We start from the raw sequence: 25,408 nt of genomic DNA, 5'->3' as shown, positions 1-25,408 counted from the left end.
GGGAGTGGAGGCCTATGGAGATTATGTCCTAGAAGGCGAAGAACACAGGTCTGCAGCCTCCTACCCAGCCAGGGAACAGCCAGAAATCCAAGAAAAGACAAGCTGCAGCTAGAGCTCTCAGCAATGTACGTATCCTGGGAAGGTCTCCTAAAATGAGTGCTTTTGGAAAGTACACACTTTTCCTTTTCTGATTCAGTCAGGACAAATAGGCCCTCCCAAATCCAAGTACCTGATACAAAGGCATGCAGATGCTGTCAATCCACTCCAGCTGCAACCGAGGCAGTTCATCTTTCCGGTTCCGATCAAAAATAGCCTAGAACGGGGTTGGGGGATACAACTTGGCTTTATTACACAGAAGTATTTTACAGGGTGCTTTGTCAAACACTTTGCTGCAATGATCCATTTTTCACAAACTGAACCCTTCACAAATCACAATCAATCTTTACACGTACTTTCTTTTCCTTTATCTATGATGAGAAATAAAATGTTTTTCCCCTTTTTATGAGATTTGTAAGCAAATTTACTTGAACTTTATAGTGTGCAACTTCTTGGGGCAAAAATCTGTCTTCAAAAATAAGTAACTGCTACTAAATCAAGTCATCAGGTCACTGGGAATTGGGTACAAGTCAAGGGGGAAGGGATATGTTTTACTGCCACGAAAATAATGCAGGCTTTTATTTCTAGAGTGAGAGGTTGGGATAGAGTGGGATAGATTGGAAAATACACTTAATTTTAAATAGAAACCATTTATATTAATTTTTCAGGGTGAGGGGTTGATTTGGAAATTACATATGTTTTTCAATAAGGTTCTATCATTAATAATTTTTAAAATATTTATCTATTATTGTATGGATGACGGTAGGTGACACTCATTATCTCTTCATTCTCAGCCCTTAAACTTTATGATGTTATAATGTTTGAGATAATTTAGGTATATTTTTGAGAAAAATAGATGACATTTTTCTGTTGGGCAGACTTAAGGGAAACAATCAATTGGAATTTTAGTGTGAAAATTAATTCACTGAACAAATACTGCCAATTTTATGCCAGTGAGACTGTCCCTCCCTTCGTTCTTAAGGAGTCAGGTCCAGGGTTGAGAAGCTCCCCTGTGCCCTTACTTATCTAGAAGACTGGGCTTTTTAGTTATAACTTCTCCTCCCTTAATGTCATACAATAAGTTTTGTCTTTCCTCTATATAAAATGTGGTATTCACACCATTTCGGTGTCCTTATAGGTCATGAGGGTGGAGCCAAGCAATCCCTTGGTCCAGAGATATTGGAAAATCCTGCATCCTTCAGATGTATGAACAAGAATGGGAGTGGACAGAGCAGAAATCACTAGCTGCCAAATCTGAGGAAAATAACTCCAAATTGGGGAGGTGGTCACTGATTCCCACAGGTCTTCTCATCATGGTCTTGCAGTGGAAGATGGGAAAAATCAGGAAAGAAGGCTGAAATTTGGAGAAAATTGTGAAAATGTGCCAGAGAGAGGGATAGTTTTTGTGAACAATATAAGTATTGGTCCAAATGTTTCTTTAGAACTGGGTATAGTGGCTCATGCATGTAATCCTAGCACTTTGGGAGGTTGAGGCAGGAGGATCACTTGAGCTCAAGAGTTCCAAGACCAGCCTGGACAACAGAGTGAGTCCCCTGTCTCTACAAGAAAAATAAAAAAAGGAATTAGCCAGCTGTGGTGGCATATGCCAGTAGTCTCAGCTACTCAGGAGGCTGAAGTGAAACGTTTGCCTAAGTCCAAGAGGTCGAGGCTGCAATGAGCCACAATTGTGTCATTGCACTCTAGCCTGGGTGACAGTGAGACTCTGCCTCAAAAATAAATAAATAAATAAACAAAATATCCCTTTAAAAAATATTATTCTGGTCTGGGCACAGTGGCTCACCCCTGTAGTTCCAGTACTTTTTGAGGCCAAGGCAGGAGGATCACTTGAGGTCAGAAGTTTGAGACCAGCCTGGCCAACAATGGCAAAACCCTGTCTCCACAGGCAAAAAATTAGCCAGGCATGGTGGTGGGCACCTGTAATCTCAGCTACCTGGCAGGCTAAGGCAGGAGAATAACTTGAACCTGAGAGGCAGAGGTTACAGAAAGCCAAGATTGTGCCACTGCACTCCAGCCTGGGAGACACTGTCTCAAAAAAAAGAATTATGTCTTATTTTCTCTATAGTTCACTTTGCTATCTAAAATTATTTATTTATTTAATTACTCCATTTCTAGTGGATATTAGAAAGTTTTCTTTTAAAAAATGCAGTGATTTTTAATATATTTATAAAGTTGTACTACTATTACTACAATTATAGAACATTATGATCACCCTCAAAGAAACCACATACCATTAACAGTCACTCTTCTTGTTTTCCAAACTCCCAGCCTTAGGCAACCACTAATTTATTTTCTGTATCTATGGATTTGCTTATTCTGCATATTTCATATAAATTGAATCTTATGATATGTGGTCTTTTGTGACTGGCTTCTTTCACTTAGCATAATGTTTTCAAGGTTTATCCATGTAGCATGCATCAGTACTTCATTTTTATTGCCAAATAATATTTCATTGTATAGGTGTTTTATTTATTTGTTCATCAGTTGATTGACATTTGACTTGCTTCCAGGATATTATGAATAATAGCTGTGAACATTCACATACAAGTTTTGTGTGGATGTTTTCATTTCTCTTGGGGAAATACCTAGAGGTAGAATTTCTAAGTCATATGGTAACTCTGTTTAGCTTTTTGAGGAATTGACAAGCTGTTTTTCAAAGCAGCTCCACCATTTTACATTGTATAAGGTTCCAGTTTTTCCACAGCCTCAGCCAACACTTGTTATTATTGTCTGTCCTTTTTGCTATAGCCATCTTAGTGGCTGTGAAGTGATATCTCACTGTGGTTTCAGTTTGCATTTCCCTGATTACTAATGATTTTGAGCATCTTTTCATGGCTTTGTGTCCATTTACATATTTTCTTCGGAGATATGTCTGTTCAGATCCTTTGCCTATGTTTCAAATTGAGTTCTCTGTCTTTCTATTGTTCAGTTACAATAGAATATTGTATTCTAGATACTTGAACCATAGAAGATATATAATTTACAAATACTTTCCTGTAATATGGGTTGTCTCTTCACTTTCTTGATAGTGTCCTTTGATCCATGAAAGTTTTTGATTTTGATAAAGTTCAATTTAATTTTTTTTTTTTTGAGACAGAGTCTTGCTCTATTGCCCAGGCTGGAGTGCAGTGGTGCAATGTGGCTCACTGCAACCTCTGCCTCCTGGGTTCAAGTATTCTTCTGCCTCAGCCTTCCAAGTAGCAGGGATTACAGGTGCCCACCACCACCCCTGGCTAATTTTTGTATTTTTAGTAGAGTTGCAGTTTCACCATGTTGTCCGGGCTGGCCTCGAACTCCTGACCTCAAGTAATCAGCCCACCTTGGCCTCCCAAAGTGCTGGAATTACAAGCATCTGCCACCTCTCCTGGCTGTCCAATTTAATTTTAATGAAGTTCAGTTCAATATCTCTGGACCAACATCTCTGAGTCTTCTTATCTTTTGTCTCTTGTGCTTTTGGTTTCACATTTAAGACACCATGGACAACCCCAATCCAGATTTATACCTATATTTTCTTCTAGTTTTATAGTTTTAGCCCTTACATTTAGGTGTATGATGCATTTTGAGTTTATTTCAGGGTATGCTGAGAAGTAGGGAAGCAATTTCATTCTTTTTTCTTTTTTTATTTCCTGACCAACAGCTGTGAAATAACTTCATTCTTTTGCCTGTGGATAAAAGTTGTCCCTCAGCTATTGTTGAAAAGATGTTATCTTGGCATCCATGTTGAAAATCAGTTGACCATAACTGTAAGGGGTTTATTTTTGGACTAGTCACTTCTTAATCAATGCTTGATGAGAGAAAAATGAGTGTGAGGCCCCACACAGTGCTGTGCTTCACAGCATTTTGCATCTCATAAAATGAGTATTAGTAATTATTTATTTCATGTCTACATTTCCCACCAGTTGACAAGGTCCTTGAGGGCAGGGAATATGGTGGATCTTACTCATTGCTGGATACACAGTGCCTTGCTTCATGCCCAATACACGGGGGCACTCAGACAGGCTTTCCTAACTGACTCACTGCTTCCAGTCCTGAACCTCTGGCTGTGAGCAGAATAGGCTTTATCTTCATGAAGTGACTCCCATGACATCTGGGACCATGATACCTGAGGAGGCTGGCTCCAGGACAGTTTTCTTCCTACATATCAAGGGATAACGGGCACAGCAGGTGTCAGCTCTGGGTGCATGCATTTACAGATATTTCTGGAAAAGAATGGACGACTAACCCTGCCACATCAGCCAGGCCTCCGTGAGGAAATGGTCATCAGTGGGGATCTGTAGTCTTTGTGAGAAGACAGGAGCAGTTAGAGCTATGTTTCTACCACAAAATTAATTTTATTTATGTCTGCAGAAAATGCCTTACCTGAGCCTACAGAAAAGGCTCCTTAGTGCTACGCTACTACACCCACCAGCTCACCGGTGCTGGCAATTTACTCATACTTTTTTTCATTTAATTAAGTGAACTGTGGTATTACTGCATTGAAAACCCTTCAGAGTATGCCTCTGAAACAGTTTTTAAAGGGGGAAAAGCTTTTATTTGAAAGTAGATATGAGAGAATTTGGGTCATACTAGATTTTACACATTAACTGTATGTATCCCAAGCTAATATTTTTTATTTTTATAACCAAATTTAGTAACACCACCAAAAAAAGGGATGTTTTGAAAACTAAGTCAGTGTTGCTTTGAAAACTCAAATAACTGGTGTGTGTGTCAACCTGTATAGCCTCCTGACCTTTTGTACATAAGACACCGATTAAGAATAGTCAAATTTAGCAAGACTGTGCGTTCTGACTTCAAGCAGGTGAAACTATTCAAACTAGGAGATAGTTCTTTTGCTTTTCCTTGTTTTTAAATGTCAGCAAAGAAGGATGTCTTAAAACCTGAAGATCTTATAAATACCTCCAAATGTTCAAGCTCAGTTAATTTGGGTTCTTACAAACAGCCATTCTTGATAATTGATAAATTATCAAGACATTCCTTGAGTGTCATTGAATCTATTGCGCTATGCCGGGTTTTAAAATGCTTTGCACCACTCTCAGAGTAATTGGGTTATATTTTTTTAGCTAATCATTGGTTAGTAATAAAGAGCTAATCATTGGGTTATGTTTTTAGCTAATCATTGGTTAGTTGTATGTTTTTAGCTAATCACTGCCTGCCTTGAGGTGGTGACTGAGGCAGTTATATCTTCTGTATCCTTATGCTTCAAAACAGCATCATCTTGAGCCTACAGTAAGCATTCTTAAGCAATAATTGAACAGGTGAGTCCAATATAAATCGGGTTCCAATCATCAGCACCTAGTTCCCCAGGTGAAACTTTTTCATTTTACAGACAAAGGAAAGAATCAGAGATTTGCAATGATTTGCTTTTGGGATTTTGAAAAGTTGGAAATCGGAAAATAAAATCTAGTTTCTCAAAGCTGGACAGCCTGCCTTTAATTTTGCTGCACAATATTTCTATTCTAAAGTAGGCATACATGAAATGCCAGCACTGGGTTTTGAATTATTCAAATTCCACTTTGCTCATCCTCCCTTGTGCCTACTTGTCCCACTGTGGGTTCGCAGGAAATGCTTGTTAAGTAGCTTACCACTCTTAATCAGAAACCTAGGAATAAGAGTGTTTAGCATTTAAGTTTAATTAAGGTTTTAAACTTTCAGGAGTGCTTCCTTAAACCCATTTTCAGTCTTTCCCATTTCCAACTTGTAATTTGGAGTTGTTTTTGAAAATGTCATTCAAAAGGGTAAATACATGATAATTAAAGGATGAACTCACTGAAGGAGTAAGTTTGAGTTCTGATCTCTCTCGATCTCCTTGTTCGAAGAACTCACTGGTTACAAGTTCTGCCACCTGAAACATATAAATATTTTAATTCAAGCTTATATGTAATTTATCATGAGACTCAGACGTTCTTTCTTGCTTATGTATTTACTGATCCTCATCAACACAGACAGTCATTTAAAAAGCTTATGAGGAAGTGAGTATATTAACCTTTTATGTGTGAAGGTGTTGTAGAACTTAATGAAACTGATTTCCTTTTAATTAGGAGAACTTCTGCAATGTAATTTTAGTGGCATGCCAACAATCTCCCACAGTACAGCTTCCATATTTGGGATGAGGCAACAGGTTACCAGCTTCAAAGTGGGAAAAGTTCTTATACAGAAAATGAAGCAAATATTCATTTAATAATAATGTATAATTATCATTATATTATGTAAAGATAGTTTAGCCAACTGTTAATTGTTTCTATGTCCATTCTTTATTTTGCTGCATACTTTTATGTTAGCCCAGCTTCATCTTGCCACAAGAAAACTCCTGAACTTCCTCCCTACCAATATTTGTGTGCACTCTGGGAGGGATAACCCCAGGGCACATCCTCTGCTTCCTACTGTTGCAATCAATCAAGAGGCAGGACTAATGCTAGATTCACTATTCACAGCAGACTTTTACAGTAGGTCATGGTATAGTTTGAAGAGCGTGACTTGGTCTTCAGGCTGTCTGGATGTACGCACTAAAAGTGTTAATTTATGGTAGGGGCTAGTTGGTACAAGGACAATGGGACACTTGTTCTACCTTAAACCCGAAATAGAGACTTATATTTTTCTACTTTTAATCCATTAGCTTGGGTGATCAGCAGCTACTGATTATTGCCAAGCTAAACAGATTTCCTTTTTCTTTTCCGCAACTTCACTTCTCAGGGAAGCAAAGTTATATAACAGATTAAATGTTGAATAATTTCCAACAGTACTATGGTGTGCACCTAGGAAATTTTTGAGATGAACTAGCTGGATTTAAAACATATTGGAAGAGTAGAATAAATCCCAGACAACTTCATGGCAAGAGGACCTGGATACCAAACTAATTTTTCTCTATGCCAGGTTCTTATGAAGATAAGGTTCTTAAACCTGGCAAAGACGAGACAGTTTAATTTTGGTGAAGTGCATAGTATCATGATAATTTAACTCCACTGATCTCTCAAGAGATTTGGTCGACCACACAGATCATAGATAAAACTGAAACACAACATTAAACACTCACGTACACACGCACACACAAATCTGAGAGTAGCATGTGTACAGTCACATATAAAGAAATCAAATATCCAGTAAGTTCAGATTTTCAATATTTCTAATAAGAAACATGGACCCCTTTCAAGAATTCAACTGCATAAAACTAGTTGGAACTGACCGAAAATCCCCTTTACCCCAACCTCTGGCTCACTTGTATATGTGCCTGTTTTCTTGGATTCAATTCACTTGTCTCCTCTCCAGTCTCTCCTGCTACCCTGCATTTCAGCACACCAGGCTTCTCTCTTCTTTCTCTGGCCTTCCTTTGAAGAAGAAATGGTCCCCTAAGGGTATGGCCTCATTTATTCAGTTCCCAGAACTCTCCCTCAGATTGCTCTGAGCTAGGTCTTTTGCATTAAAGAATGTAAATGTGCACATCAGGCACTTCAAGGTGGGAGTCCTGCATAGGTCTGTAGCCCCTGGAAGGCAAAGAAATTAAAACAAAATTCTGTCCTTGCTCTTTCTCAAGTGGTCCTTCGTATCTCCCCAGTGCTCCTTTCACAACTTAGCTTGCATAACTGCTTTGTTTGTATTTAAAAACCCAATCAGGAGCATTAAGTTGTTCCTGATTGAATTTTTTATTAAAGAAGGAAATTGAGATGCTAATCAGGCCTTGGGGGAATCACTGGGGAAACCCACATGTTTAGAGTCTTGTTTGCAAGAAAGGAAAAGTGAAATAGACCCCAGTAGAAAACATTTTGAAAGGGAATTTTAAAAAATCAACATCCAGGAAGTTAGAGAAACATTTTAAAAATATTTTGTCCAGTGTTTCCTAAAATTTTGAAGTGAGCATTAAAAAAATTAACCCATCAATTTGGAGACAAACAAGAATGAGATTGCTAGCTTAGAACTGTGACAAGCTTTTTGATGGAAACATTTGGAAAAACATGGTTTTGTGTTTTATTCCTCTGAACTCTTAGGTTTCTGCACTTGTCAACAGAACCTCACATCCAGAAAATAAAATAATATTTATACTCGTGACTGAGAAGACCACCTACAAGCAGCTACTGGGCCTCCCAAGTTGGTCTAAGATAAGGCAGAATTTTTTTTTCCTTGCAAGTACTTTGCCCTGTCGCTTTCTTGTCCCCAGGGTCTACTGCTCCCTGAGTTCTTGACATCCATTTCACTGGGCTTTCTGAAGGTGCTGGCACATCATACCTCACCTTACTCCCTTTCTGGTCTTCTCTAGTGTTCTCTCAGTCCTCCTAACTTCCTCACACTCCCCACCTCCTTCCAACCCTATATAAGCAGCCTCTCCCAGTACTACACTTTCCCCCAATACCTGGAAGAACCTCCTACCTCTTCCCTGCAGTCTACTCTCCACCTCTCCCAGAGGGGAGGCCTTCCCACATTGGGCAGGGGATAGGGTAGGATAAACAGTGGGAAGACATGTGGAAGGGAGCTAGTCAACCACACAAATTCTTCACAATTATGCTGCTTTATGTGACTTTTTGTAACTTCGAATATGTCATACTGAGATTTAAACCAAAGCACAATTGGTGGAATATTATATAGGAAAACTGCCTGATCTTCATTAGACAGTGTTAGCAGGAAATAAACCTTTATTTGTGTTGAACAACTAAAATTTTAGAATATGTTTGTTACTAGCCAAAGCCTAGCCTAGCCTTGACTAATGCAAAAATTGGTATGGAAGTGAGGTGCTGCTGTTAAAAGAGAAAAGAAGAGAAAGAGAAAAGGACCCTAAAATATGTGTCATCAGCTTGTGGGCCAGGTATCAGAGTCAGGAGGCTATAAGGACAGGAATCCATGGCAAAATAATTTGTACAATTATAACTAAAAGCTAACAATGTTCTGAATAAACTGACAGTCTTTGGAGATGAGATTAGAAAACAAAATGTTGGTAGCATGTGATGGTTGCCATTGACTCTCTTGCTAGGAATTATAGGAAGTGAGTTTAGAAAAGAACGAACAGGCTTACAACCAGGAATGAAAGGGAATGGGAAAAGTCACAAGTTCAGGGACTTGTAGGGATGGAAGAAAAAGTTGCTTCTCAATTCCAAACTATGAACATGAAAATCACGATATGCTTTGAATGACGAAGTTTGATGAAGACTCAGCTTTGTAACCAGAATAAAATCAAAGGTCCTGCCAACATACCTATAGTTAGAAACTGAATGAATTAGGCAGTTTGCAGCATATCCTTTTAACTGGAAAAAAGTGGCTCAAAGAAATGATTTGCCTATATGGCTTTCTCACTGAAGCCTGTTAGGCCCAAGGCACTAGGAATTACCACAGAAGAGAGGAAGAAATATATTTGCCATATTTCTTTATTCTTAAATGTAAAGAAGCAAATAAATGCAGAAAATGTAAGTGTTTATATAGAATGTGGATGTGGTTATTGGCAAATGGGAAGGACTAGAATCAAAGACATAAAAAAATGATTAAACGTCGAAGAGAGTTTTAGTGCTAAAGAAACCCAAAGCTCATGATTACACAAAACAAGTGTTGGGCCTTCAACCTTCTTTAGGTGAGAAGAAGGCAGCTTGACCTTCAGACAAAGCTAAGAAGGATGATGAGAAAGCAATAATTTCTCAGGGAGGATTGAAAGGTCATGGGAAATGAGGAACTGGAGAGCATCTCCCAGAGGACCAGGGTCCCCTGCACGGTAGAGCACCATGACAGCTAGTGCCCAGCAGGATTTTGGAGTTGCCATGGACTGCTCACCACTCCACATTGCTATGAATGTTGCTCATCTCTTCCCTTTCTGAATGGGAGTGTTATAATGGATATTTTGTGTTTTGGGTGTATGTTGGATGCTGTGTTTTGGGTGTATGTTGGGTGCTGTATTTTGGGTTTGTGTAGGTCTTTCATCTGCATCCAGATCTGTTGTAACGATTAGCATGCATTGCTCAGAGATACTGGATTTTGAGTTTGGTGCCATGACTGATGGGACATTTGGGTTATCTTTCTTGGAGGAAGAATGAGTATATTTTGTCTGCTGGAGGGAGAATGAATCGCAGTTTTGGTGTTGAGAAGGGCAAGCTCTGGTAGACATGCATTCACTATTTCTGGCTTTCTCCTTTCTGAACAAATAGAAGGATTACTCTTCCTGGTTGGGGGAGTCATGTGACAAGTTCTGGCCGATGAATTGTTGTGGGGAATATTTAATTGCCAGTGCAAGCCCTCCAGGGCCTCTGTCAGAATGATCCAGGTACTGGCTGCTCCTTCAATCCCAATACAGAATAAGGACAAACTGGTACCTACTAGCAACCCTATGTGCTTATGTTCATGAGAATTTGTTGTTTAAAGCCACTGAGATTTTGGGTTAAGTGATGACATACCCTATTCTGTGGATATGCTTGCATCATTTAAAAATGCTGACTAATGCATCCTGTGAAGAAAAACATAAAACACTGCTAACAATGAAAGCTCTGGAGCCTAACCTGCTAGGATCTACACCTAGCTCTACCACCTACAAGTTGTATAAACTCGGGCTGCTTACCTTTTCTAAGCCTCATTTTTCCCATTTGTGAAATGGGTATAATTATGTTCGTTTCCTAAGGCTGCTGTAAATTATCACAAACAACAGGGACTGTATTCTCTCATAGTTCTGGAGGCTGGGAGTTCTACATCAGTTCACTGGGCAGAAATCGAGGTGTCAGAAGGGATGTGCTGCCTCTGGAGGCTCTTGGAGAGAATCTGTTCCTTGCCTCTTCTAGTTTTCCCTCGCTCGTGGCTGCATCCCTGCAATCGCTGCCTTGTCTTCGCATTGCCTTCTCTTCTGAGTGTGTAATTTCCCTCTGCTCCCTCTTAAAAGGACACTTATTGGATTTAGGGCACACTTGGATAATCCAGGATCAGTCTGCAGTTGAGATTCGTAATCACATTTGCAAAAATACTCTTTCCTTAGAAGGTAATGTTTACAAGTTTCAGGGATTAGGACCTGATATCTTTGGGTGGCCATTATTCAGCTGACTACAATTTTAAGGATTAAATGAGATAATATACATAAAGCAGTCAGTAAATATTAGTTATTTATTGATATGGAAATGTATCTTATTTTCCCTAAAATGTCAAGTCTCTAGATGCCAAGTTACTGTTTTGGACCCCACACAGTAGGTGCATTATAAAACATACATAATAATTAACCTCTAAATAGTATCAGTAATCCATGATCTTAATTTGGGTAGTTACTTAATTGAAAATGATTCTTATAGAATTAATGGTTTGTGGCAGAGAAATCAGATAGGTAGTAAAGGCATGGTTTGTTTTTCTGCAAATTAAATCGGACACTTCACATTTTGACTACAGAGCTTTCTGATATCTAAATAATATTTAAAAAGAAAAATATAATTTCCTTTTTGTCTCCTTTTATTTTCAGATATTAAAAAAACAAGACCCTGTGCTAAGACATGATTACATTGCCAAAAATCCTGTGTTTGAAATTCCTGCGTTAATGGTCAATGTGTTATTCAGATTTAGCACATTAAAAAAAAATCTTAGAGTCAGAAATATTATTGCTCAGTGAAAGCACAATAAAAAAAAAAGGCTGCGCAATAAACTCTGTCGCGCCCAGGACTCCTGCTATTTTTTACACCATGTTAATACTGATGCAAATTGACTAGGGTTTCAGTGCCTGGTAGTCAGGGCTCTGGGAATATTGTGTCCCCGTTACCCCCCCAGTCCCTCCTCTGCTGAGCCCTGCCATTAATCACCACTTGCCTGTCTTGAGATCTCCCACGGTTTGGTCACGGCTCCAAGGTCACAGGCTGTCATTAACATTGATCTGAAAAACAGAACCAAACAAAACAGCCTGAATAATCTTTTGCTGCATTCCTAAACAAACCCATCCTAGATACATAAATAAATAACATAAAATGGAAACGAGGCCAGCTCACATCTTCCTTTCCTCAACAAGGGGCAGCACTGTTTACAGTCCCTGTGTTCAGCATCTCCATCATGTGGCCACACTGCTTAGGAAGACAAAGCTCTCACACATCCTCCGGCGGCCCTTTTGTTTTGTCTGTAGCAAATCAAGTAAAGCAAAGTGCTACTTTCTCTGCACCTGAGCTAAGCAAGCTCTGCTTAAAATAATTTATAATGGACAATGTTGTTGGTTTTTTGTAAACTGTAAGGAAGAGAATCAGTATATAACACTATATACATGGCTGATGAAACTACTTATCAATTTATCATTGACTGATGGGAACAAAAGAAAACCCACACCAAAGGCGCAAGGCACATGCCACATAAGGGGCTCCTTCATTTTCATCTGCTCTATAGAGCTAAGATTTACAGGCAAGAGCCGTATTGTTTTACTTCAGTTTACTACCTGGCTCCAACCATGGTTTATAAGCATTATGAAGAAGAAACATACTCAGCTCCAGCTTTCATTAATTTGGCACATAAGAAAGCACAGGAATGGTCTGAATCAGAGTTTTGAGGGGCAGGTTTAACTATAATTCACACTAAACCATGGAAACACGAGGAACAATTCAAATTGTAGATAGCTCTGGTGCTTATATATAATTTAATGTGGTGGGAGGAGGAAAAATAAGGCACACTCTTCCCAAATCTGCTTTCTTTGTGCTGAAAACCAGCAGAATGTGATGAAAAGTAGCATAGAATCTGAGCTGGGGAACCACATCTTGGCTAACTGCTTTTGGAAGAAAGGGATATGTAGCCAAAGGTCAGAGGGCTGTCCTGATGTCGGGTGTTAACATTTCATACCCTGCCAGATCTAATACCTTGGAAACATGTCTGCTGCCCAGATGGCAGAGCATGCTTAGATGGCAGGGGGGGTCCCCCCACAGGAAACAAGGCAGAGTCACAGATAACAATAGGTCATTCAAGGCACAACCAGGCACATCGGCATCAGCAGCCCTCTTGACTGGAGCAGCATTGATGAAGCATCTAATTTCAAACATCCCTGTGTTAAGCACTACTGAAAGAGAGACACATCAGCCTATTCATTTTTGACCTTCTGTATCAGGCATTTCTACATTGCTTACCATGTATCTGCCTCTGTACTAAGTGCGTTACTAACCAACTGCTAACTAAACTACTAACTGAATGAATCATCATCACCACCTCAGAGGTGGTTGCTATTGTCCTTATTTTACAGAGAAGCAAACAGAAGCATGCAGAGATTAAATCACTTTCCCTTCCCAAGGCGAGTAAGGGACTCAGGATTCTGTGCCTATCACAAACTACCAGATGCCCTGTTGCTACATATGGATACTGTCAGTACTGGAGGAGGACAAGACTGGCTAAAGCATTGGATTTCTCAGCATCTCTCCTGCACAGCAAATAATCTCTGTGAGGTTGCCTGTTTGTATCATAATGTGGACAGCTACTAGGTTCTGTCTGATTGGTAATTTGACACTCCTCAAATTCATATTGTCATTAATCAGTTGATCGAGTTCGTTGAGTATCTACTAGGTGCTCAGATGATAATTCTAATAGTTACCACTTATTGGGAAGCCTCTACAGGGTAACTGACTCAGTCTCTATATGTGGTAGAGATACTATTATTACCTCCTCTTTACAGATCAAAAAAATAATGCTCAGAAAGGTTAGGTAACTTGCCCAGGGTTGTACAGCTAGGAGTGTCAAAGCTAAGATTGGAATCCATTGTCTGACAGAATCTCTACTTCAATGAATGAGGTGGAGCAGGAAGTCCATGCAGAGAAGGGAGATAGGACAGGCCGGGAGGTAGGACCGCTGGAGTGGCTGCAACCTTTGTCCACCTGGCACTGGGGAGTCACACTAAGGCTGGGGACTCAGGAGGGACCTGGACAGACCTTTGGAGAGGAAACGTTAGGTGGTAGATGTGAGGATGGTTTGAAGAAGAGAGTGGAAGGAAGGAGACCCATTGGAGACATAAATTGATAAGAGCCTAAAACAAGGAAGGGAGGGTGGGAAGGGAAGCACAGGGATGGAAAATTACAAAGGAAGAACTGAAGGAAACAAATGAGCAGTTGTATCTTATTTTTTAGATTAAGACTCTTCAAGAAGTGAAATATGTTTTCGAGAGTAAGAGACTAGAGAGAGATTTCCTTCAACTGTTTTAGTCTGAGGTCCTCATGATTCTAGTTCAATTTACAGTAAACATACCTCTCCTCTCTATGGCAAAATTATTTCAGTAATAATCTTGTGACAGTCATTATCTTCTTGATTTGTTCTGCAGTTGTAAAACAATTTAAAATGAACAAATTTTAATGTTAAAGATATATTCAAATTGAGTAAAAAGACTTTGTGTACAGACTGAAATTTGCACTTGCCAAACAAAGATATGACACTTTGCAGTTTGCACTTTATTTCACTGTTTTATATTTTAAACATGAATAAAACCCATGAATGATCACATAAAATGGCAGAATGGAAGTATCTCAAATTATGTGTCTTCATCTTTACCATCACCGTGCTATCATTGTTTATTCTGAATATTTTATTTCTTTAAAAGCAGGAATATGAAGTTCTGCAAGGTTGGAAACACAAATGGCACCCAGAGAGTTTGAGAGGTTCTGAAGAGTTAGGAACTTACTATTGAAAGTGTGTAGCTGCATCCACCTAGGTCAGGAGCCAGCTGTGTGACTGGGCATTCTTAGAATTAACTTACATTATGTGTGCAAAGAAAGGATAAATAATAAACACATGCTAATGTGAAACTTTCATATCAATTATTTTTATCTTAACAGTAACCTCAGCAATTGTTTGGAATTTATACCAACAAAAAACATTTCTGAAGAGGTATATCTCATCATTGACTTTATTCAGAATTGCTGGCACACGGTGATAATAAAAAGCAGACTGACTTTTAGTTGGTTTTATTACTATTTCAAAATTCTCTACAGATGGTGCTCCTTCAGATCACCACTCTTGGTGCAAGGTGGTCAGAGTGTAACCATGAAATGGGGGGAGGGAGGGCAGATGAGGGGAGAGGGGAGAACTTGGAGCTTCTCCATTTTATGTACTGCACTTCCAAATAAAATATTTCTTCCATATGGGGTTCCTTGTCAAAAAGGTCTGAAAACCTCTGTAGGAAGATATCTAGGTGGAGAAACTGAGAACTGGCATTTCAGGAAAAGAGCTAAGAAGAGAGTCTAAGCCCAAGAAAAGGTCTGGGAGTCATTTGAGAAGAGATAGTAGTGACGCAATAAGGATGCTGAGGAAAAAGAGAAGAGAATTAAAAAAAATGCACCCTTGGGGAACAGTTCTGTTTAGGGGATGGTGGGGGAAGAGGGGCTAGAAAAAGACTAAGAAGGAAAGCGTCAGAAAGAAAGGAAAATCCAGAAGTGTATGGCTTTGCAGAATCCAAGGCTCGAGAGAGTTTTAGGAACTGAGAGGCCAACTCAATTAGGGGCTATAAAGAGATCAGGAAGCTGAAGAGAACAAAGGTTGTAGCATTTAATACTTGGGAGGTGACTGTGATATTCAACAGGAGCAGAAATCACATATTACAGACTTAATTCCTCAGTAAGGAATGGGTAAATAATCCGGTATATCAGTATTTTGGAATACTGTGCAACAATAAAAGATGATGAGGTATAAACATGGAAAGAATTCCAAGGCATATGGTTGAGTGGAAAAACAGGTTCACATTGGTATGTAAATATACAATATATGTTAAAATAGACAATAAAAATACACACTAACCAGTATTTTTCCTAAGGGTACATGTGTATGTAAATACTTCGGAAATGGTCTGGAAAGACACAATACACTAATAACAAAATATAGCTGTGCAACCAGTATCGGAATTGGGGATTGAGCTGAAAGGAGATTTGGGGGCTTATTAGCAATATTTTGATTTGTTACAGAAAAATATATTCATATAATTACTCATGGGATTGAAAATTATACAAAAAGAAAGAAATTGCCTTGCAAGAAATTAGGAAGTGTGGAGTGAAGTACGGGAGTGAAGGGAAGGAGAAAACTATGATGAGGCCTGGAGAAAAAGCAGCTTGTAGGGATGACTTTTTGACTGGGGAGGCAGAGCGTGTTTTTACGTTTAGAAAGGTCATGATGAATAAAACATATTTTGAAAATGGAAGCCAAAGGAGCATGATTGACAGAGCCAGGTTGGGGTAGAGGGTGGGGAGGTGGAGGGAAGGGGCAGGTCTTGAAGATGAAAGATGGAGAAAAAGGTCTATAAAGATCATACAGAGGAATATTAAAGTACAGAGGAAAGAACTACAGTCCTCTGGGAAGAGGGCTGCAGGAAAGTGGCATGAGGACAGCTGCAGAGGGTGGTGGCCTGTGTTCAGAAGATGGTGGCAGAGACTTTATATAGCAGATATGGCAAGACTATGTCAAGGTTCCCACTTGGGTTGATCCAGTAGTTGCCTGGTTGTGGAGCAGATCCAATGTGCCCTAACCCTGGCCTCACAAGCTCTCCCAGCCACACCTAGCAATGTTAGAACAGGAATAAGACAGCAGAAGGTCTGGGGTGTGTGAGGTGGAGATAGTGGAAGGGTGGGGTATGAGAGAAGGAGGAATGGTGCCTACTATCTGGAATGGCTGCAAGAGAAGTTAAAATGCGCCCCATAGTTGTTGCTGTCCTTTCTAGATAACTTGGAAGTCATCCCAGGCAACGGCCAGAACAGACTTTTTATCTCCACCTCCAATATAGTTCTTATTGGTTTTCTAGCCACAAGGCCCACTGTCTCTAAAGGAAAGCAAAAGTTACTCCCCACTTCCTTTGTGCTGTGTAACTCTGATTTCTAGGGTGCAAAAATCCTTTCTCCACCCAATTTGCACCCCCACTTCCCCAGAAAACAGAAGAAATCATGGCTGGCTAAAACTGAAGTGATTTGAACTTCATTTTCTAATTTTGATGGCAGATTTTTGGAGAAGAGACAAGAATATAATAAATTATAAGATGAAAAGACATTCTCAATCATTTCTCTAGTTATTCAACTGATTTCTGAATGTTTTGAATGTAAGGTAGGATTTGTTACTTTAAAAATCACTTCTGTGTTCTTAGCACTGTCAGAAAAGCATGGCTAAATGTCCAAATAATGAAGAAACACATAAACAAGAGCTTTTCCTTACCGAAATATATCACGATGGTTTTTGATGTTCCAATCATACTCTCCTTTACTGACAAGTTCAAAGAATTCAGTTCTCCTCCTGCAGGAAAATCAAATGAAGAAAGAAAAAAAAACCTGGAATGAAATTTTCCAGTCTGTGGGGTGACATAAATAAATTTATGGGAAAAACATAAGACCACCTGAACCAAGTAACTTAATATTTGAAATCATGAGGCTAAAGTGCTATCAAAATAAATTACTTTCTAAAAAATGTTGAGGCTTCAAGGAAAGTCACAATCATTTCTGAATGTATTTACAACAGAGGAGATCATAGAGCCATAAAACAGAAAACAATGTGATGCTGCATTTAGGATTATGTGCTGTGAAGCCCTTGTGACACTTACTGAAAGTCAGAGAAGGAAGGCAAGGACAAATAAAAAGTGGGAACGATTCTAGAATGCTCTTTTATCATTCAACAAAGAATTGAGCTGCATGATGATCCAAGATAAGATAAACTCCCTGGTAGTAAATTCAAGATAAACATGTTTTTCCAGGTTAGAAAATAACTATTTCACCATTTCAGTGCTTAAACACATAGGCTATGAAATCTGAAAGTAATTGTGTTTAAACACTTGTTCAGTAACTCACTTGCTGTACAACTTTGAGAAGTTAAGTAAACCCTCTGAGTCTCATTTTCCTAATCTCTAACATGGGGATTTTGGTGGCTAACTCATAGAGTTACTTTGAGGATTAAATGAATGACATGTGAAAAGCACGTAGCATAGTGTCTGAACATTTTAAGTGCTTGACACCGTAAACCAAAAATAAAATTCTAAGCCCCCAGCCAAATCAATGAACTTCTGTTGGTCAAGGGCATTCCTAAGTCAACCTGAAACACTAGTTCAGGCCTTGATGGGAAGTGGGAGTTGGACATGCCTCATTATTCCTTCCTCCCTTTTGGAATGCTGGTTCAGCTGACCAGCATGAACATTAAAACAGGGACCTTAAGACTGACAAAGCAGACTCTTTGTAGCAGTAAGATACCAACATGACAGATAGCAAGCACTAAAAGAAATGAAAGTATTTTATCCCAAAATATATTTCTTTGACATATTTTGAAATGGCCTTGTAAAGCTGTCTCTTATGGAGAAAATCTACATTCTGTAGAGAATCCCCTTCCCTTTCCAGGCCTTTTTCCTAATCCAGGAGAGGATTAACTAAGGGTTTGGCACCTTTTTAAGTCTGACAAGAAAGATTTACAATTTATTCTCTCTTAAGGCTGCTACCAGGTGGCTTCATCTGCATAACAAAAATGTTGGTCTCCACAATCCCTTATCTTAATGCAGGCACTCCCGTAGATTGACTCTAGGTCTTCAGATAAACTCTTTCAACTAATTGCCAATCAGGAAATTTTGAATCTGCCTATGACCTGGAAGCCACTCCCCTCTTCAAGTTGTCCCACCTTTCCTGACTGAACTAATGTACATCGTTCGTGTATTGATTGATGTCTTATGTCTCCCTAAAACATATAAAACCAAGCTGTAATCCAGCCACCTTGAGCATATGTTCTCAGGACTTCCTGCGTCTATGTCATGGACATGTCCTTAACCTTGACAAAATAAACTTCTAAATTGATTGAGACCTGTCTAAGACACTTTTTGGTTTAACACATACATACACCCATGGATATCCATTTGGAGATGTATAGATATGGAAAAGACAAGAAAGGAATATTTTAAAGTTGTGAAACAGGGTGATATATTTCTGTTTTCAAAACTTTAATTAGATGATTTTCATTTTGAGTGAGAAAAGGAAAAAAAAAAAGAGGACATCACCATTTTGATAAAAATCACTTCCCAAGTTTTCATCCTCTTGGCACTTGCTAATGAGAGAGTATATAAAAGATCCTAACACACCATTTCCCAAAGCACATCTCTCAAAATGTTAGTCTTGAGAGGTGCTCCATGTGAAGACATTCCTGGCCAAGCAGGTTTGAGAAATGCTGCCCTGAGTATACCTCTCTTGGAGACACCATCCACATTAGCCTTTGAAGTCTCTGAGAAATATTAAGGTAGAAAAACCTGTTTAAGCTTATTTTGCCACAAATTCCACATAGCACTGATGTTTCAAAAACTACACTTAGGAAAATACCACCATGACATATAATTTATGATAGAAATCAGACTAGGATCTTAGAAACTTAGTGCTGACCCTCTGTACAGGGGGACAAAGGACAAGCAGTTGAGAACAACCGGCTCCTCTGTGTCTGGCCTGGGATGCTCATCACCAACTGACCAGCTGTGTGGATTTCTTGCCAATGGGTCAGACCAACTACTAAATTTACTTGAAAGGAGACAGGTCAGGAAGACAAATGTATAGCTCACTTCTGTATTAGAGACACAAAGACAGGGCCTGGATCTATCCTTTCAAGATGATGCAGGTCAAGGCCATACTACATACAGCATGGAAGAAGAATCTCCAAGGCAACCTTAGAGCAACTGGTGAGATGGCGTAGCTCAGTAACATAGAAGGGCCCAGGAACTCCTGCTTTAGGTGAGCAGGTATGTATATTTATTTTCTTCATATAACTTTATTATCTTCTTCACTTGACCCATTCCCGTCTTCATGATCAATGGTCATGCCTTTTTCATATTCCTGAGACAGCCAAGCAAAAAGGGCTCCCCGGAGAATCTCCAATTGGTCTACACACTGGAAGGATGGGTGTGCCCTCAGGAAATTTGTGCTGTTCACAGTGGGGAGGAGCCTGTCCCTTTCTGTTACTGTGTGGGAATCTGGGATTCAATTTGTGAGATGGGGGCCTGTTAACAGGAACCCCTCTCACTTTGCTGAGGAGCTTTTTCCTTTTTGCCAAATAAATTCCATAACCTCTCACCCTTCAAAGTGTCTGCATGCCTAATCTTTCCTGGTCATGTGATAAGAAGCCAGTTTTTTTCTGCAACATTACCATGACTGACTGTGATGTGAAATAGAAAGGGAAGTGGTGGTTTGGACTCACACTGACCCGGGCTTAACGCTGACTGTCACTTATTAGTTGTGTGATCTTGGGTGAGTGACTTCACATTGCTGAGCCTCACTTTCCAGCTTTGTAGTGAGAAACTGAGATAAGCTGTGCTAAACATTTTGCCCTGTTAGATACTCAATACCTGAAGCTACAGTTAATGTGTAGATAATATTAATTCTATTACTGCCAACAGTAATACACAGTGGACTAATTGGACTAATGGAGATCTACCAGTTTACCCGGTTTTCTCCTCTCACTACACAGAAATTCATCTTTTTCAAATTATTATGAAGTCCAACAAGTATTTATTGAACATCTACTGTGTACCAAGTCTTTATTAGGCTTTACGGTCACAAGATAATTGGGGGTTACTTTTAAATGTCTCCGAGTTTAGCCAGGGCAACCAACAAATAAACAGGTAATTCCCTCTTTAAATGTAATATGAATGAGAATAATAATACTGAGACTAGAGTGAGGTAAGAGGCACTCACCTGGGGCATGAAATTGAAGTTACAATCTAGTCTGCAAGAATCTGACAGGGCTTTTCTTGAATAGAGTTTGTGTTATTTTCTTACCTCAATCTCTCCAAATGGCAACTATGAAGCCCTAGAAAAATTAGGATCTAGGGGAAAACAGTGTTTAAAGAGTTTGTTTGAGATAATCATTCTCATTCATTCGTCAATTCAACAAATATTTATTGAGCTTCTACTATATGTCAGGCATTGTTGTAGATATTGAGAGGCAGAAGTGAAGAAAAGAGGGCCAAGCCTCTGTCTTCATGAAGCTTGCGTTCTAGTGATTTCTTGTAATAACTCATAGAATTGTAATGACCACCCAGGCACACATGACGACAAGGATGATGCCTGACAAGCTCTTTCAGAAAGTCTTCCAGAATCCTCCAGGATCCTCCCAGCCAAGACAAGTGTGTTCTTCTGTGCTCCAAGGACACCCTGGATATACCTTAGCTGCTTGGGGCCGCTGTTCCTTTAACATATTGTGTTTGTATCCCAGCTCTGCCAGTCACCATCTGTGAAACCTTGAGCCAGGTACTCAACCCTTTTGAGCTTAATCACAGTAACTGATCCTCACTGATCACCTAATTTTGCCAGGCACTCTGCTAAATGTTTTACATAAATCATTTCATTTAATCTTCCCACCAACCCTACAAGGTAGATTCCATTACTATAGCTCTTTTACTAATAAGAAAACTGAAGCTGAGCAGGGTTAAGTAACCTACTCAAGGTCAGTCATGTGAGTAGTAAGCGTCAGAACCCAGCGAGTCTGCCAGGATCACAGTAAAGACCTAATGAATATCATCCTCATCAGGGCTGGAACTAGGGTGAAGCAAGTGAGGTGAGTAGTTCTAGTACAAGTTTAGATCTCGTCTTTAGAATTTTGTTGTTGTGTTCATAATGGTTTCTTTGCATTTATTTTTATTTTGTTAAATATCACATTAAAATATTTATCATGATAACTAAGTCTTTTGGCACCCACTTCAAACAAACTCTTCAAATGCTGGTTTCCCCTAGCTCCTAATTTTTCTAGGGGCTTCACAGTTGCCATTTGGAGAGATTGAGGTAAGAAAACAACACAAAATCTATTCAAGAAAAGCCCTGTCAGATTCTTGCAGACTAGATTCTAACTTGAACCAAATGGACAACATAACAAATTGCAGGAAGTAAGAACACCATTTGCATCCAATATCTGACTCACTTTCCACAGCGTTATATCTGCCCATAGTATGTTCACTATAGGGAACATAACATCTTTGATATAGAGTTCCCTGGGTGCCTAACTCTTTGCAGAAAACAAATTCCTTTCCTTTTCTTTTTTTCTTTTTTGTTTTAGAGTTTCGCTCTTGTTGCCCAGGCTGGAGAGCAATGGTGCCATCTTGGCTCACTGCAACCTCTGCCTCCCGGGTTCAAGCAATTCTTCTGCCTCAGCCTCCTGAATAGCTGGGATCACAGGCATGCGCCACCACAACTGGCTAATTTTGTATTTTTAGTAGAAATGGGGTTTCTTCATGTTGGTCAGGCTGGTCTTGAACTCCCAACCTCATGTGATTCGCCTGCCTTGGCCTCCCAAAGTGCTGGGATTACAGGCATGAGCCACTGTGCCCGGCCCAAATTCCTTTCTTTAAAAAATGCAAATCTATGATAAGACAATCAAACAGCATCATAAGAATAAATTCCCCAATGATAGAAATTTTAACAGCCAGAGTTGCTGGTGTAAAAGTCTTAAATCAACAGAATCAAAATCAGTCACAGCCTTCACATCACATTAACAATGCTGGGACGAAAGGGAATATCCATTATCCCTAGGGGATGGTGAGAGGAGCCTTTGCATAGGGTATATCAAAATGTAACATACTAGTTTAATTCTTCCTTCACAGACAAAAGGATGGCTACTTCGTGATAGATTCTACTTACTCTGTTGACCCAAGGTTTGGTTATGTTCTCAGAAGACAATATGAATCTTTCTGGATAATAGCAATCATACTATTTCCAGTATTTCTTGCTATTACATACAATGTAGCTATGAACTGTCTTGTACATGTTTCCTTGTGAATTTGTGTGAGTTCTCTCTCTCTCTGTGTATGCATATGTACATGTATACGTAAAATTGCTGGGTCACAGAATGACTTCTTTTCTATGTTTGAGTTTTCATTATATATACTAGTAGGGTTCTATGGAACATTTGAGAAAAATCTGGTATTCTCTCATTTTATAGGTGAGGAAACTCAAGGTGAAGGAAGGTGAAGTGACTTGCCCAGGGTCCCAGGGCAGTTACAGGAAGATGTAGGTAGATTACAAGCCCCCAGCCTCTTGGTTCTGCCCTCTGAAATAATCTTTGTAAACTATGTGTAGTATAAACCTTTGGGGCCAGATAGCTTTTCATGTTGTGAATGTGTGAACAGCGGTGGCCAGCAGCCCTCATTTGATGTAACGGCATCACAGGCTGCTATACCAAGACAATACCAAGAATCAAGGTAGACATTGACAGGGGTCTTTCCATCATCAATAAGGGAGTGCTCCAAAGAAGAGCTGCAGATGGCTTGGACCAGGTCAGTGGTTCACAGTTCCAGGTGATGTATTTCTGACCTTCTTCCTAGTAATAATCATTACAAAGTAACAATGTGAAATTCACTGTGCTTTTGGGAACAAGTTTGCCCATACAGCTGTTCTGTTAGCATCTAAATGTATATGTGTATATAGATTAAATAGGATCAACAGCATGAACACATGTGAAACTGTTAGAAACAGGGGCATTTTTAGAAGCGTGAGGCTGCTCAAAAGAATATTTGAAAATCCACAAAATTATACAACACCCTCTGGATCCAGACTTCTTTGTCATGAGGAACTGTATCATTAACTTCTCATGTAGATCATGGGGAACCTTGGTTTTCAAGGACAACGGCAAGTACCTCAGCTAGTGAAAAGCAACTTACTGGAAAATCTCATTTATAATCAGATATGTTTTTATTAGGCTTTTATCCTGCTTTCCTGACATATGTTCCACTCAGAAAAATAGCAGTCTTTAAAAAAGCATCATTTGAACAGAACTGCTAAAATTACCTTCAAAAATAATTCTGAAGATTGGTTACCAGTCACCCAAGACTACATTGAAATCTTTCTGGTTTGTAATTTATCTTCAAGGCATCTTTTATTTGAAAAATGAGAAATCACCGTTTCTGTGTACATTTTAATCATGAATTTTTTTGTTGCAAATTTATGCATATATACATGTACTTATGTATACATATTCTTTATCTGTCTATTCATCTAACTCCTTTGAATCTACTAAAAGTCCATAAACATTAGGAAGGTTTTACTGCTGAGGTGGCAAATCATCATTGTAACTTTCCTCAGTTTCAACTCCAGGGTTGTCAGGCAGGGGTTGCTGGGTGTGCGGATGTGTGGATAGGGTGGGTGTGTGTTTTTGGTTGTCTTACAGCTTATTCAACAGGCAAACCATCCATCTGCAAATAATTGTTAAATGCAGACTCTAGAGGGATTTCTGGACTTTTTTGCATAAAACCATTGAAGAGGACTAGAAAATTAATACACAGATGTTAACTCCCGTTGTTATGACTAAAGAAAAAAAAAGTGTTCTATTTAATTTTGAAGTGAATTTTCTCCCTGCTTTAGCTAGTACTGATAAAAGGGCCAGTCAATAACCTGAGTGAAATGACTTGTTTGATGCTTGCTGTTGTTGATAACATGAATAAACTGGCAAAAATGCAGGAAATAGAAAGGTAAGAATTGCTCTAGATGTTGAAAATGGCAGATTAGAGACCACGAGGCCCTAGCAGTCAGTTCAGTCAAACCACAATCACCAGGCAAAGAAGCTGTGGAAGTCATGGCTAGACGGGGCGCACTCCAGCTGCTCCTGCATTCACTTCACCACAGCCCTTCACTACTGCGGGGTGTTGCTGCCCTCTCTCCTCCCCGCTGGGTTCTGAGTCCCTGAAGGTAAGAACCGTGTCTTATCTCTTGTGCATTCCCAGCAGCTAGCACAGTGCCTGGTACAAAGAAACCATTAAAAAGTGCTAGTTGGATACATTTCTCATTTTTCAGTGAGTTCTGATTTCATGTGGATGGGAATATGGGATGAGTATATGGAAAAATGCTTTGAAATATGTCAAGAAATACCAAAATACTTCCTCCATCAACCTACTACAGGGGCTGCTATCCTAATCTTATAATAATATATAATTTCAATGAGTTAAGTCATCAGGTTCTGTTAAAATATAATAATGTTTGGGAGAGAGTAATGGCTTAAGTTCTATCACCTTATTTTTCATCAGTTTACTTTCTAATATGGGGTTGGTGGACTGTAGGCAACTGGAAGTTGAGAACACTGAACATACTCGGCTCTTAATAAATTAGCTGGGCATGATGGCACATGCCTGTAGTCCCAGCTACTTGGGAGGTTGAGGCAGAAAAATCGCTTGAACCTGGGAGGTAGAGGTTGCAGTGAGCTGAGATCGTGCCACTGCACTCCAGCCTGGTGACAGAGTGACTTCATCACACACACACAAAAATCACTTGTAAGTGCTGCTAATTGGACTGTGTATTCAGGGCCACTTGAATCCATGCTCCTGGGTTGCAGTCCTCAATTTTGGCCCAAATAAACTCTCCACTTATATTAATTTTGCCACAGCTTCTTTCTTTTAGGTTGACATTAATAATAGTACCTATTTTTAACAGGGCTGCTT

General features: G+C 39.4%; 1 protein-coding gene across 1 annotated transcript in view; it reads right to left on the bottom strand.

Annotated features, from left to right (window-relative positions):
* The window catches only part of PDE11A (phosphodiesterase 11A), a 409,487-nt gene that overhangs the window by 48,275 nt on the left and 335,804 nt on the right, over positions 1-25,408 (bottom strand). The window contains exons 16-19 of the mRNA XM_002749280.6: positions 17,191-17,268; positions 11,857-11,920; positions 5,882-5,956; positions 230-313 (exon numbers count right to left, since the gene is read on the bottom strand). Of these exons, the coding sequence (XP_002749326.3) occupies positions 230-313; positions 5,882-5,956; positions 11,857-11,920; positions 17,191-17,268 (301 nt within the window). The remainder of the gene's footprint in view (positions 1-229; positions 314-5,881; positions 5,957-11,856; positions 11,921-17,190; positions 17,269-25,408) is intronic.

Source organism: Callithrix jacchus, chromosome 6 (assembly GCF_049354715.1).
Source record: "Callithrix jacchus isolate 240 chromosome 6, calJac240_pri, whole genome shotgun sequence".
In the NCBI taxonomy this organism is placed as follows: Eukaryota; Metazoa; Chordata; class Mammalia; order Primates; family Cebidae; genus Callithrix; species Callithrix jacchus.
Note: the sequence above shows the minus strand (reverse complement) of the source record. Positions and strands in the feature narration are given on the sequence as shown.